The sequence below is a fragment of the Pezoporus flaviventris genome, unplaced genomic scaffold, assembly GCF_033815535.1.
Source record: "Pezoporus flaviventris isolate CSIRO_AGI_PZ_B2104156 unplaced genomic scaffold, CSIRO_AGI_Pfla_v1 ptg000011l, whole genome shotgun sequence".
NCBI classification, from domain to species: domain Eukaryota; kingdom Metazoa; phylum Chordata; class Aves; order Psittaciformes; family Psittacidae; genus Pezoporus; species Pezoporus flaviventris.
In genome coordinates, this window is record NW_026892559.1 from 2516933 (window position 1) to 2530747 (window position 13815).

The 13815-nt window shown below is 47.8% G+C and overlaps 1 protein-coding gene across 5 annotated transcripts in view; it reads right to left on the reverse strand.

Annotated features, from left to right (window-relative positions):
• Positions 1–13815, reverse strand: part of CACNA1I (calcium voltage-gated channel subunit alpha1 I) — a 151766-nt gene that overhangs the window by 18498 nt on the left and 119453 nt on the right. For 4 of the 5 annotated variants that reach the window (XM_061450788.1, XM_061450787.1, XM_061450785.1 and 1 more), the window contains exons 11-24: positions 13403–13588; positions 12610–12727; positions 11964–12119; positions 11437–11527; positions 9299–9501; positions 7711–8127; positions 7478–7578; positions 6316–6439; positions 5436–5504; positions 4326–4510; positions 3864–3990; positions 2656–2781; positions 1995–2084; positions 747–966 (exon numbers count right to left, since the gene is read on the reverse strand). In XM_061450788.1, coding sequence (XP_061306772.1) covers positions 747–966; positions 1995–2084; positions 2656–2781; positions 3864–3990; positions 4326–4510; positions 5436–5504; positions 6316–6439; positions 7478–7578; positions 7711–8127; positions 9299–9501; positions 11437–11527; positions 11964–12119; positions 12610–12727; positions 13403–13588 — 2213 coding nt within the window. The remainder of the gene's footprint in view (positions 1–746; positions 967–1994; positions 2085–2655; positions 2782–3863; positions 3991–4325; positions 4511–5435; positions 5505–6315; positions 6440–7477; positions 7579–7710; positions 8128–9298; positions 9502–11436; positions 11528–11963; positions 12120–12609; positions 12728–13402; positions 13589–13815) is intronic. The other variant, XM_061450786.1, reaches the window with a different exon arrangement.

Sequence of the window (13815 nt, forward strand, 5' to 3'; positions counted from 1 at the left end):
AATGGTGCTAAATCAGCATTTCATGTCTTGACAAATTAAGATCACAAATGACAAAAGGGAGCAGATGGTTCCAGGAGAGGCCCCAGGTTCTCACAAGGAGAGGGAAAATCTGAAGCGGAGGAAGGGAAAGCATGCCCACAGGCTGTGAATGGAAGAAAACCATCAGTTTGGGGTAGTAAGGATGATTTCCAGGGGCAAGTATGCTTTCGCAGTTTTTGTCTGAAGGTAATACAGAAGAGCATGGAAACACCAGGAAGAGGGCTTGCTTCTTCACAGTGGGTCTGGGACCCAAGGAGTGACGCTACAACACGGATAGGAAGAGCCAGGAACAAAACACCTCTTCTTCATATTTGGGGTTAAACACAAAGGATGGTCTGTCCAGATCTTCCCCCAAACACCCTCTGGGTTGTGCAGAAGCCCAGGTGGGACTATCCAAAGCCCAGGAGGTGTACCACTGCGTGTATGTCCTATTTTGACAGTGCATGCCAGCATGTGCACAGGGGTATTTTTGGTACATGTTATCTCACAAGGGGCAGGGTGTTCAAATGCCAGCAGCTTCCCCAGAGTCCCAGCACTGTCAGGCACCCCTCTTCCCCAAACCGCCCTGGTGAGGTGCATAGTGACACAGCAGTGGCAGTGGGAGGAAGGCTGAGAGCATGGCACAAGCGATGCAATTGGGAGACCAGTCCATTGTGAAAGAAAAAGAAGAGGAGAAGGTTTTTCTTAGAAAACCTTGGCCTACGAACCGACCAAACACTTAGGCTGTGCCTTACTCCTTCGCTTCTTCTCCAGGCGGCGCAGGCGCTTCTCTTCCCGACGGCGTGCTTCCTCAGCCTCCTGGTGCTGCCGGCACTTGTGGAAGTTCTCCACCACCACCCCCACGAACATGTTAAGCACAAAGAAGCTGACAATGAGGAGGAAGGATATGAAGTAGAGGAGCATCCAGGGGTTGTTGTTGGTCACAGGCTGGAGGAGGAGGGAGAACAGAGGCGGTTAATTGGTTGGGTATGTGATTGTATGGAAATGATGGGAATGGGACCTGCCATGGTAATTAGATGCTGGGGAGAAACTATGGAAATCAGGGGAGTGGGCTGAGAAGAGCTGGGGCTACAGGCAGGGCAGCTTGTGATTGGTTGACTGGATTTTGGCATCAGCTAGCGATTGATGGAATGAGAGGGAGTCCAGGTCCCATCTCTGCAGTCCTTTCTGCACAGTCACCCGTAATTCAGACACAACCCCAGCTGTAGGTTGAGTACATCAGTATGTGTGTAAAGGGTACAACCTTTACCAGTATGTGGTAAAATGGGTGGCCGGGCACTGGGAACACATTTGGCTTGAGGACAAATGTGAGACAAATTCGGTTCGAGACCACATTCACGCACCACCAAAATGGCAATGAGAATGGAACAGAAATGTCATGCAGTCTTGGAGATAAAGGACGCCCCGACTTTGGCTGGGGAAAAAAGCCTACAAAGCCAACAGTGGTACACCTTGTCCAGAGGTTCAGAGGTAAATGGAGCATCATCCCTGAGGTTCAAGCCTGTGGTACTGCACCCCATGGCAGGTGCCTGCACTGGACACTATCAAGGTCACTGCATTAGCAGTAGAGGAATAGGGATGCAGTGGGCATCAGCCCAATAGTCCCTGCTTTACAGGGTATTAAAATAACCATCTGTGGACCAGAAGAGAGCCAGCATGTCCGGACAGGCCCATGGCATTCTTGCTTGGTCATTACAAATAGACAAGGGCCTGCTGTGAGATCCAAACTCAGTAGAAGGTGAGAATTACCACAAATACCCACTTGCACAGCCACAGCCGCACTTCCCAGCATGGACCAGACATGACCCTGACCCCTTGCAAATCAGTGAGCAAAAGATTCAGAAGGGCCATGGAAGGGACTCCTGCTCTGAGGGAGGTGTCAGAAGCAGGACATTAAAGCATGCTTCTGCCTGAGGAAAGTGAAAAAAGGTCCTTTCACAAGGAAGCTTTCGTACCTGCTGGTCAACAGCCACAGCATCTAGTCCGTTATACATAATATTGACCCATCCATCCTTGGAAGCCAGAACAAAGAGGGACATCAGAGCCTGCAACATACAAAGAAAAGCAGATGTGGAGCAGGTGCATCTGTCAGGATGGGAAAAAAAAAAGGTAACTCATGGGTTTACACTCTAACACACACAGTGTTGAAATACTCTTCCTGCCTGTGTCTCTGCACACATCAAAACCTGCTTCTTCCCCCATGGAGGGAAAAGAGGGGGGACAGGAATCCATGTGCAGCCAGACCCACCAGAGGAGAAAGGTTGTGAAGAACATCTGCTTCACAGCAGGAAGAAAAAGAAAATCAAGCTCTCTGCTGCCACCACTTTTCAGGGCAACCTGGAAGCATCATCCTGATTCCAATCCGCTAGTGACACAGTTCTCCATGGTGAGTGTGAGTGTGATGGCTTGACTTCATGAACAAAGATTTGGGAAGGGCTTTACCTATGCTTACTACAAGCGCGTTTTACTTCTGCATGGATACCCATGCTTAATAACCACCAGTCAGGGGTCAGATTTCCCAGGCACAGCATCTGTGCCCCAAGGAGGGGTACATATAGAAGGAAACGAGCTCTATGCTGGGTTCCCATCAGAGACAGAGGCTGTGGGCACACTCACCTGTCCCAGGTTGTCAAAGTTATATTTGTGGTGAACCCACTTGTAGTTAGCTGCCATGCAGTCGGACCGGTTGGTGATGTTCCTAATGTCGACTCCCAGGCAGTGGTAGAACTTCCCTTTGAAGAGCTGCAGCAGAGGAGAGACCCATCAGACCCTTTCTCCACAGGGTTCTCCATGCTACCTGGGATGTGCAGAGGCTCCCGAGATGTTGGGTTGGCTGAGGGGCTGCAAGCCACATGGAGCATGACAGGTGGGGGGACCACCAGCGCAACACAAAGCAAAGCTCAAACACTGCTAAGGAGCCAGGGCCACCCTCAGAAACCCACAACTGGCTTTTCAGCCTCCTTCACTGCCTCAGGCTAGCAGTGATTGTAAACCCTTACCATCTGGCAGCCTTTAGTGCAGCCTTTTGGGGTGCAATTAGAGTCACAAATCTATTCAGTCCCCAAGAGTAATCTTCCTTCTCTGCTTCCCAGTTACTGAGAGATCTGATGGGAAAAGATCTCATCTGAGGGTAAAGAATCAGAAAAAAACATCCCCTGCTTCTCAGATACCCTTTTTTCACAAAGCTGCACTGCACTGCTGTGGCTCTTCTGCCCAGGACTCCTTTCCCCATATGGAAGGTACTGGATTGTGCATTTATACAGATGCATCAGAGCAGACTAAGTATAGCGCATTCCCCGAGATGGAAATAACACCCACACCCTTGCTCCTCTGCAATGCAACAGCCGAAAATAAAGAGGATTAAACAAAAAAAAAATTAAATAAAAGGTTGTGGGTGGATTTAGGGCTCACAGTGAGGGAGAGAAACGGAGCTGACTGATGGCAGGGTTCACGCAAGCAGGTATTGAGCTGCTTGATCTTGTGGTATGACATGGACGTGCCCAGTGAGCCCTGTGCTCTGCCAGTCCTGGACTCTCCCTGTAATGCTGACCCAAACACTGATCCAACTCCTGCCAGGTATAAGCTTCAACTCCTGTCTTGCACACCCAGCAAAGCCTGCACTCATTGAGTGCCTGGATGTCCTTGCCAAATGCTGTGGAGACATTATGGTGGGATACAGCTCATGGAGGAGAACAGATTCAGAACATGTCCTGGTTTGCCTGTATTCCTGCTCTGCTTGGCTCCCTGTGCCTGTTGTAGCATGTGGGGGTACAGGCACCCATGGTAGGGGCACAGGGGCAGTTTAATGGGTAGTAACAACCTACCTGCACGCCCAGGATGCCAAAGATGATGAAGAAAGCACAGCAAATGAGGACAATGTTTCCTATGGGCTTGAGGGAAGAAATGAGTGTCTCTACCACCAGCTTCAGGCCAGGGGCTCGGCTGATAACCCTGGAAGGGAAGGACAGGAAGGGATGATAGAGGGACAGGACAGGGATGTTTGGCCGAGGCTAAACATTTTGAGCAGCAGCAATGGACCTCTTTCTCCCTGTCCAGTGACCCATCAGGGGGATCACTCTCCTGTGACCAAAAAGCCTCTTCTGTGCCATGGGTTGGTTGTCTGATTAGGTACCTCCATGGCTAGAGCCATAAGGGGAACCTCCCTGAGGTTTATGGCTTGTCAAAGACCACCCTTTGCTGGGCACAGCTGGAGCTGACTCTGAGACCCTTGTGGGGGAGGGCTGGTGGGAAGAAGGGGGATGAGCAGGGCTTGGTGGGGCTCTGACCGGAGGGGACGCAAAGTGCGTAGCAGCCGGAGGACTCGCAGCACCCCCAGGATTTTGGCTCCACCAGCAGAGGCCACTGAGACCACAATGTCAATGAGAGACACGAAGACCAAGAAGCCATCCAAGATGTTCCAGCTGCTGCGGAGATAAGCCTGATCCCCAAAATACAGGCCTAAAGAGACTACCTGCAAGAGAAGGGAGAAGAGAGGGAGTTAAATGGCTCCTCTCCACATTGCCCTGGTAGAGGGACACTGTAGAGAGAGGAGGAGGATGGAGAACAGTTATTAACTCCACATGACACCAAAGTGTCATCTCATCTTTCACCTGGAAGGCTATGAAAGAAAATGTCTTTGGGGAAAGCGGTGGCATGTAACTCCAGAAATAACAGGGCCATGGTGTCTTCTCACCTTTCCTTTGCCTCTCTGAGGAACAGGACACTGTAGGGAACGCGCAGAAAACCTTCCCCTGTCATACCACAGGCCTGGGACACGTCTCCCAAATCAGAGATCACCTGGGAGGTAAAACCCCACACCAAAACCCATACTTTGATTCTTAAGGGGGTAGTTTGATCCTCAGGAGTTCTCAACACCAGCAAGTGCTACAGAAATCTCTGGTTTTGGGGAAAGCTGAATACCCTGTAAATCGTGGCCATAATTCAGATACGAATTTTAGGGATTTAATTTCAAGTGCCCAGTTTTAGGACTCTTTCCCAAACACAAAAGGGGAATAACAAGTTTTCTCCATTGTTGAAATGTATTTCGGCACCTACTGAATAATTATCTCAACTAAGAGCGTGTTATTAATATCGTTATTTCCCCCATTCTTCCAGAAATGGACATTTGACAACATTACAAAATCCATACCTGAAGATCAGCTATTCCTCCCATATACTAAGATCCCTTTGGATTTAAAGCCTAGGATAAGCATCCCTTCCACTCCTGACAAGAAAGAACTCAGCCCCAGGTAGTATCTGCCTTTACCAAGGTAGAGGGAAGGACTGGCACACTTGAAAAGATGGGGGCATTTTAAAAGTGTGCTGACCAAAGGCAAGCCTGGAGTTGTTCCTGACACTAGGAAAAGGCTCTGAGCTGTCCATGTCCAGTAACTTACCTTCAGTGTCATCTCAGCTACAAAAATTGCTGTGAAAATGTAGTTGGACACAGTGAGAAAGATTCTCTCCTAGAAAAAAAAAATAGAGAAAGGCCTTAAATGTGTCTTGAGTTCTTGTTACTTTGTCAGGTCCCTCCGATGAACTCAATATATTTTGCTTTCCTGGGGAGGGTCTGAAAGTTGGGGAGATGTGCCCTTGGCAATGGACAGTGATGGGCAGCTTTGAGCAGCCTTGGAACAGCCCTGTGCCACAGCTGGGACAGGATCCTATGCAACTCTGCAAGTCACAGTGGATGGGATTTGCAATGCATCCTGAACATCTGTTTTCAAGGCACTGTCTGCTAGCACTGTTCAGTCCTGACCTGCTGCAGTGTCCTGGAACTCCTTCCTGAAGAGCTGCTGAGCACTGAACACTGGATTGTGCGTAAGTGCAGTAGAGTCTGGGGATCAGCTAAGGCAGATGTGCAGAAAAAGCCACTTCACTTGCCCGCTTGAGCTATCTCCATCTTGAGACATAGCTCAAAAGCAGCATACATGAATGATGGCATGCCATTCCTGCAGAATGGAAGTTACTTGTGTCTTTTAGTTCCCAGTCCCTGTCCCTTTTGCCAGTCATCTCTTAACTGCATGTGCCTGGAGGACTCACTGTCCAAGAGGGAGGGAACTAGGATTACTGTATTATAAAGTGGGTTGCCTTGTTATAAAACCCTGCAGGGGAAGCACACACTATATGATGATTAATACTTAGGCATTTGAATAGATGAATGGGAGCTGGTCTTTATTGCTGAAGTTCTTCCAGAGGTCATAACAATGCCAGGAACACTTACAAACCTCTGTCAAATGTTGTGCTAAAAAGCTGGTTAGAGGAAATGTTGCTCACCGTACTTCTGTGTTCAATCTGTGGTCTCTCCAGGGCAATGGTGATGCAGTTCAGGAAGATGAAGGCCAGCACAACATAGTCAAAGAGCCTATGAGCAATGACCGTTTGGCAGAGGAGGCGAAACCTGAAAGAGAGTTGTAGTAGGCACCTGTGCCTTGGGCAGAGTAAAGTTAGGAGCTGTGAGGACAGGGAATTGAGAAGTCTGGCCAAAACTGGACTCTGATATACCAACTTTCCTACCACTGATATTCATGTCCCTTGCCATGGCAATATCCCAAGGTGACCCACAGTCACATAGGGAGCCTGAAGCAGAGCAAGGGCAAAGCAAGGAGCTCTCATCTGTTGCCCAGTGGTTTTCTAACCACTATGGCTCTGTGCTCCTCTTTTGTCCTGTAGAGAAGAGGCTGAGTTTCATTTTTTTCTCCCAAACAGGGGAAGAAACCATGAGGCAAAGAGGCCACATGATGAAAGCTGAGGAGAGGCAGGTAGGTTGGAAGTCATGAGGACCTCACTTCTGTCCACTCTGAAAGACACCTTTGTCCATAAGCATAGGTGTCACACAGAGCAAGGAGCTCTCCATCATGACTTGTAAGGAAACATTCTTTACACATGGGTGAGAATACTGTTGGCTGGGGTAGATGGACATTTTCTCCTGGTGGGGAAATTAGCAGGAAGAATTTATCCCCAATTTCTTTTTTCAGGCAAGAAGAATCCTAACTTTGCCCTAAAAGGTGTGATAGAACCATTGATAAGTTGGTACTGGGACTGAAAATTAAATGGAGAGGCTGTTCTGGTACCAGGGGAGGAAATATCAGTATTATGTAGTTGTTAATAATACGTTCCTTCTCCTTTTTGGGTTAATGTTAGTATTCCCTGCCTTGCTTTGCTGTAAATATTTATGATTACACAAAAAAAATGGGATGCTCCAAAGGGTGGGAAAATCACAGTAACTATTTAGGATTTTCATCCTTTCTTTCATCTACAGAACCAAGGAAGAAAGCTGTTGCTTGGCTGTAGAAGTGGGGATGGAGAAGTCAAAACACAGCCTGCCCAGCTGGCAAGTTTAAAGTTGCAACCCAGCATGCAGATCTGGGGATGTGGCCAGCCTGGCAATAGAATCTGCCCCATTTTTCAACCCTCTAATGGCAAAAACTGCACAAACCTGTTTTGTGGAGAGAAGAGATATATGGACCAATCTTCCCGTAACTCACACCAGTCTGGCTTATAGACTTCCATCATCTTCCTGATGCGAAAGCACAGGGTCTGGAGAGACACAGCAGAAGCAAGTGCCACTGGTTACCTTCCACATGGTAGGGAGACTGAACTTGAAGAAGGATTTGTGGTTTCCAATAGCACTGTGGTGTAACCCCAGGTTCCTTCCACCCAAGTACTCACATAATCTATCTCTTCATCATCCTCTCCCCGTTCCTTGCGGTTGTTCATCTTTGGGAAGATCTCTTTGGCAATACTGGGCATTTTGCCATTGCAGTCTTGATGCTCACCAGCCCCAGATGCCGCTCCCAGCTTATGGGTCACTCTGTGGCCAGATGGGACGGAGGCCAACTCCATCAGGTCACAGGAGCCTTTGTTGTCCAGGGAGAGAGTCCGGCGGTGATGAAAGACCCTTCCTGTCCTATCTGGGTCCCCATCTGCCGCCCTGTGCCTTTCCCCAGACAGGAGGGATTCATGCTCAGCAGAGGGAGGATTGTGCTTCAGGCTGTGTCCCCGGGCCAGGCTGTTCCAGCTCGAGCGACGACTTCCCCAGGCTCCACTGCAGCCCCAGGCACCATAGTGGGAACTGCGAGAGCTGGACTGTAAGACAGTAGGATAGGGATTCAGAGACTCTGAGCACAAGGAGGGAGCATGCGATCCTATTTCAGATCACAGGCTTCTCTCTAGCCTCCTAAGCCAGGAGGTTGCCATTTTTCAGTCTTTGAGGAAGTTGTATGGTGGGAATTTAGCAGCAATCATTGTAAATCTGACAATAAATCAATAATGAGTTAGCAATGTTGTTGACCATGATTACTTTATAGCACCATCTGTGTGCAAAGTGCTTTTGGGGAAGGTAAATAACAAAGGCAAAGGCCAGGTGCCTGATGTTGTTACACCTGCACAGAGCAAGACTAAAGCTCTCCAAAAATCTCATTGGCAGTTTTTTACACTGCCCTGGGGTAAAGGATAACACAAAGTACAGGGTGATGAGTAATCTGACACACCGCCTTTGAGTTCAGTCTTAGTAAAAGGAAGAAATGAGAGAAACAGGCTTGCTGGTTACAGTCCAGCCCAACCACATCAGCAACTTATCATGTAGTATGCGGCTGCCAGCTCTCTCTGTTTAGAAATAACAGGGGTATGAACCCTCTGAGCACTGATGCAACCCCCAAAGCTGTGTGTTTTAGTGGAAAGCCCAGAAGCTGCTGTTACAAGGTGGGTAGGTCTGAGACGCATTCGCTAGACAGCCAGCAGCGCTTGGGGAAGCATTAAGGGGCAGAAGGACCTACTATGGGGAGCTTCAAGATTTCTCTCTTCAATGTTATAAAAGCTTCCAGAAAACTCTTCTGTTACCGGACTTGACAGTTTTGGCACCACTCAGTTATTCCTATGCCTTTAACTCATCCAGAGCACCATTTTGTGCCCTGTGCTCTAGAAAAACAAAGAAAGAGCAAGGGGACAAAACATGTTTCACTCTAAGAAGGAGACTCTGTCTTCTTGCTGTTCCTCCTCTCCTGCCAGAGGAATATAAAAGAGCTGAATCCCACACTCAATGGTATATAGGTCAGCAACCTGGAAATTGACTTTAATAATCTGGAAATGTCGATAAATAATGTGAATCAACCTGGCTTCCTAAAAACAGGCAATGTGCTTGTGTTTGAAGTCTACAGCAGCAGTGCAATCCTCCACAGCAATCTCCAGCTGATGGACAGAAAGACAACAGAGTGCTTAGACCTCAAAAGAAGGGTACAGCACATTTCTAGTCACTCACCAAGGATCGCTGGTCGTAGGTCATTCTCCCCAGGGACATCACACTGCTTTTTCGGGAGCCGACAGCGACATGGATCTGGTCAGGCTGCAGGGAATTGCGTGAAGAGTTGGTGACACCCCCAGCAGCCAATGGTGGGTTGGAAGAGGACAAGGATGGGTCCAAGTGACCATTAGGTGTCACAGGAATTGCACAGAGCTTGGGATCTGGGTGGAAAGATGCAGAAAGAAGAAAGAGAAAAGAAGAAGGTGGGTTCCTCACTATCCAGTGACTGTTTTGGTGTCTAAGCTGTTTAGCATGTTAGCAGAACCTAGCAGAATATTACCTGTTTCACGTCAATCAACACGGATTCCTTCTGATTTAGGGTATTGTAGCAAAAACTGGGAAGATTTTGAAGTAATCACCTCAGCCCCCCAGACTGACAACAGCAATCCTTGGGGCCAGGCAAACAAGCAGAGTGCTGGTCAGGCAGGCTCAGGCTGATGGGCACAGCAAGAAGTCAAACCCTGGCAGCAAGGGGAGGAGAGTGTGCTTCTGCACTCCAAGAACAGACACCTGCATCTTCAGGCCTGAGCAAATACTGTCAGATTGGCCATTTAAAGCAGTTAAGCTGAGACACTGAGGAAGAGACTAAGATGTGAAGAGATCTGCAGCCATTCATGTATTGGAGTCATCTTTAAATCCCTGCAATCATACTCTTCAACCCAGTCTATCCTACTACACTGGACCTCTTCAAATGACTCATCATTGACCTTGAAGGTCCAAGATATACCTCTGAGGGGTATGTTAGGCATTGTGGATGACCATCAGCATTTGTCAAGATGGATGGAGAGGATGGAGTACTGGATTTTAATGCCTGAAAGGAGTGGAACCATCAATTCTGTTTTGACGAAAGTCACATATACACGCCTGCACACAATGCAACAGCCAAGAGTGTAGCAGCAGGCTCCATAACCACTTCCGTGTCTGCCCTCCTATACGTTTGGCTATCTTCAAAGTAAGCTCTGATATGGTGTAGCCATGTAACCCAGGATCGCACTGCTGTGAAAACAGCTAAGTTGCCATAAAGAGCTGTGACAAACCAGCACTAGAGCCACTGCTCCTTGTTGTGGGAGCTGTATTTAAGCTCAGACCTGTGTTTGTGGTCCTTGTCTGGGTTATGCTGTGAGTATACTTGTGCCTGTTCTTGCACCTTACTGATCCCAATCTTGCCTTGCTGACTGGACTTTCCGGCTTGGCCTCAGACCTGCCTCACCACTGTAGACTTGCCTAGCAATCACTGAACCATTGGCTGACCCTCGCTAGTGTCAGCAGATCTGCTCTGCTCACCTTGTGTATGTACTGTGCATTTGTGTGATCAGTGTGATCCCTGCCCTCCTGCCTGGCTGTCCCCGCCACCTCAGCTCCTCTCTCACCATCCATCACAGAGCAAGCTACTCTTGCTGCTCCCTGCCACACAGTCCTGCATGAAGTACAATACCTCTTGCACAAAGACTTGCAGTCTTCAAGGAAAGACTTTGAGGGGTGGAGACCTTACCTGTCAGTCTGTAGGCAGACTGTTCCGACAGTTAATTATCTTTTCTTAAAAATATGTGTCTTTTCTCAGTCTGAATTTACCTAGCTTCAGCTTCCAACCTTTACAATCTCATTATGCTTTTTCTTCTCAATTAAAGAGCCATCTACCATCAAAAATGTCTCCTTATGTTTGACACTCACAGCGTTTGCGATAAAGTCATTTCTCTGGTTTCTCTAAGCTTCATTACCTCTTGCAATAAGACAAGATTTCCAGATTTGTCTGAGTCCTTTTTAATGTGTTGGTATCCCCTGTCCAAATGTGGGTCCAAGATATTGACACAGTATTCCTTAAATGGTGCCCCTGAAGCTAAGCAGGGACAGTCTCACTCCTGAACTCCTAGTTGCTGTTCTGTTGGTCGTTCAAGAACTGCTGCCTTTAGCTACCACATTCTTCAGGATGCCATCACAGCTCTGTTTTTCTGCAGATAACACCACAAACTAGCACAAAGGTCAAAATGAAAACTGTAAATTCTTGGATATTAGAGTAAATTTTCTGTACAATCTGCTTTCAGACTTCTCACTAAACAACAAGACATAAGCAAATATGGCTGTTTGAGCTACTGTACCTGAGCCTTCCTGAGCCTCTTGGAACTGATCTAACTCATCCATGTTTGATGAACTCTGATCTTCATCTGAGTATGACCGGTTGGCATCACCCTGGAACACACAAATTTAGAAGTTGGGAACTCATAAACAGAAAAGACCGTTTGCTCTTGTCTTTTGTTGCTGGAACAACTGTAAAACCCTCCTTGGCAGCCAGGCACCAGTGTGATCACTGGAAAAAGCCTCACATGACCTGAGATGGCTGATGTACTGCGTTCTTGCTTTTGGAGGAACAAAGGACTTACCCTGGTAGGATAGGGTCTGTTGCACAGGGTGGAAATTGTGAGCTCTCTTCTAAAGGGCTTGTCTCTTTCCTTGCAATAATTAATACTGTTGGTTTGGGTTTTTTTTTTAATGAGGCCTACCCTGAACTTAACAAGGGAAATGGCAGAAGTGTGATACTTTGGAAGTCCTCCACCCCAGCACTCTCAAAGTTCCTTAGTACCTTAGTACCTGTGTTTCTCCTGATGCAGCCTCAGTGGCAACTCACCTCAGCCTGGAACCCTTCCACAAGAATTGCCACCAGCAGATTGAAGAGGACGTAATTGCCAAATGTCATGAGAGCCACAAAGTAGAGGGATGCCCATGGTGAAGTGGAGGCCATGCCATTATAGAGCACAACATTCCAGTCCTCCTGGGTTAGGATCTACAACCAGGAACAGAGGCCACATAAACATGCAGGAAGAACTCAAAGGGGATTCTCAGAAAAGGACAGTGAAAGGATATGCATCAGGACCACATAGGCCCCTTAACTTCCCCATAACCATACACACACTGTCCCCTGTCACTGTCCATCTGTGGTAGTGCCCAATAGTTTTAGCTGAGTAAAGAAGAAACATGAGCAACTATAAGGACAATCATGTTCTGAGGTGATGGTGTTAAATATGGGAGTTGCCACACAGGAGTGATATTTGCAAATTGTCTCCTAGGGAAGTAGGAGCATCTCTGTCTGAGAGATAGACCAGTTGTTTGGTTACAGCACACAGTTGTTCTTCCTCCAAACGTCACAGGCCAGCGCCTTTTGTGCGGCCCTTAGTGCTGTTAGGAGCAAGTGCAACACTCTTCAATGAGAAAAAGCACCTCCTCATCCTCTTCACTTTGCCCTGGCCCACCAATGGAGAGAAAAGTGGGCTCACCTGGAAGACGGTGACAATGGCCCACAGCAGGGAGTCAAAATTCTTCCGGTCAGGAACTGTATCTCCCGTGTCTGTCCTGAGGCTGAACTTGCAACCAAAGATGTGCATTCCCAGAATGCTGTTGGGACAAGAAGTGGAGATGGTATCAAATATAAATGTCTCTTCCATCACAATGAGCTCATCAGAGTAATTCTTTTTCACTCCCAACAATCTAATGTAACGTCAAAAAAGTGAGGGGTAGAACAACACAGCCAGACCTTTGGGACCTATCTGTGAAGAAGGAGCTGTGTATCGCACCCCTATAACTCACCAAAACCCCTTGCTTTCCACCTGTACTGCTTCAGAGCTATTTCCACTAAATTGTCCTTCAGATCTACTCTCTTCATCATTCTCGTTTGCTTTCATTTTTCTTCATCTCCCCACCACTGCATCTGATGAACTTTCCTGGTTGCTTCCTGCCACCTTTCTGCCAGTCAGCCTCTAGTCTGAAATCTTCCTGCAGCCAGTGCTGATTACCAAGAGACTTCACCTATCCTACAATGGGACATGATGCTCAACATGTGCATTTGGTGGCAGTATTTCTCCAACCCATCCAGGCCAAATCTTCAGCTGCTGAGCCCAATATAGTGCAGCAGTAACCTCAGCCCTTATGAACAAATAAGCCTTTGTCACTGCTGCCTGAGCCTAGAGCAATGAACAAGATGAGTCATGCAATCATGCTCTGAAGTTGCTGTCCACATGAGCCATGCAGTGCCCCTCCAAAACACTGTGAGGCAACTAACTGCCTCCTCACCTGAATATAAAGATGAAGAGCATGAGGAGCATGCAGAAGGTGGCTACGTTGTCCATAGTCTTCATCAGCACCACAAGCTGCCGGCGCAGTGCAGGCATGAAACGCACCAGCTTCAGCACCCGCAGGAGGCGGAAAGTCCTCAGCACAGAGAGCCCCCCATCTGCCTGGCCGATGATCTCCCAGATGCTATGGCCCGGAGAGGCACAAGGGAGTACAAGGGACAAAATGAAAGACAAGTGAATGAACAGAAGAGAGAGAGAAAAAACAATGCTAATCCTAGTTTCCACCTCTACATTGGCAGCAAATATAAATGGATCAGAAGGAAAATCTGTTTGAGCAAGATAGAATTAGAAGCATATACTATAGGCATGTGCCTATATGTAGAAAGCTGCTTTTCTCCCTTCAGATGAACA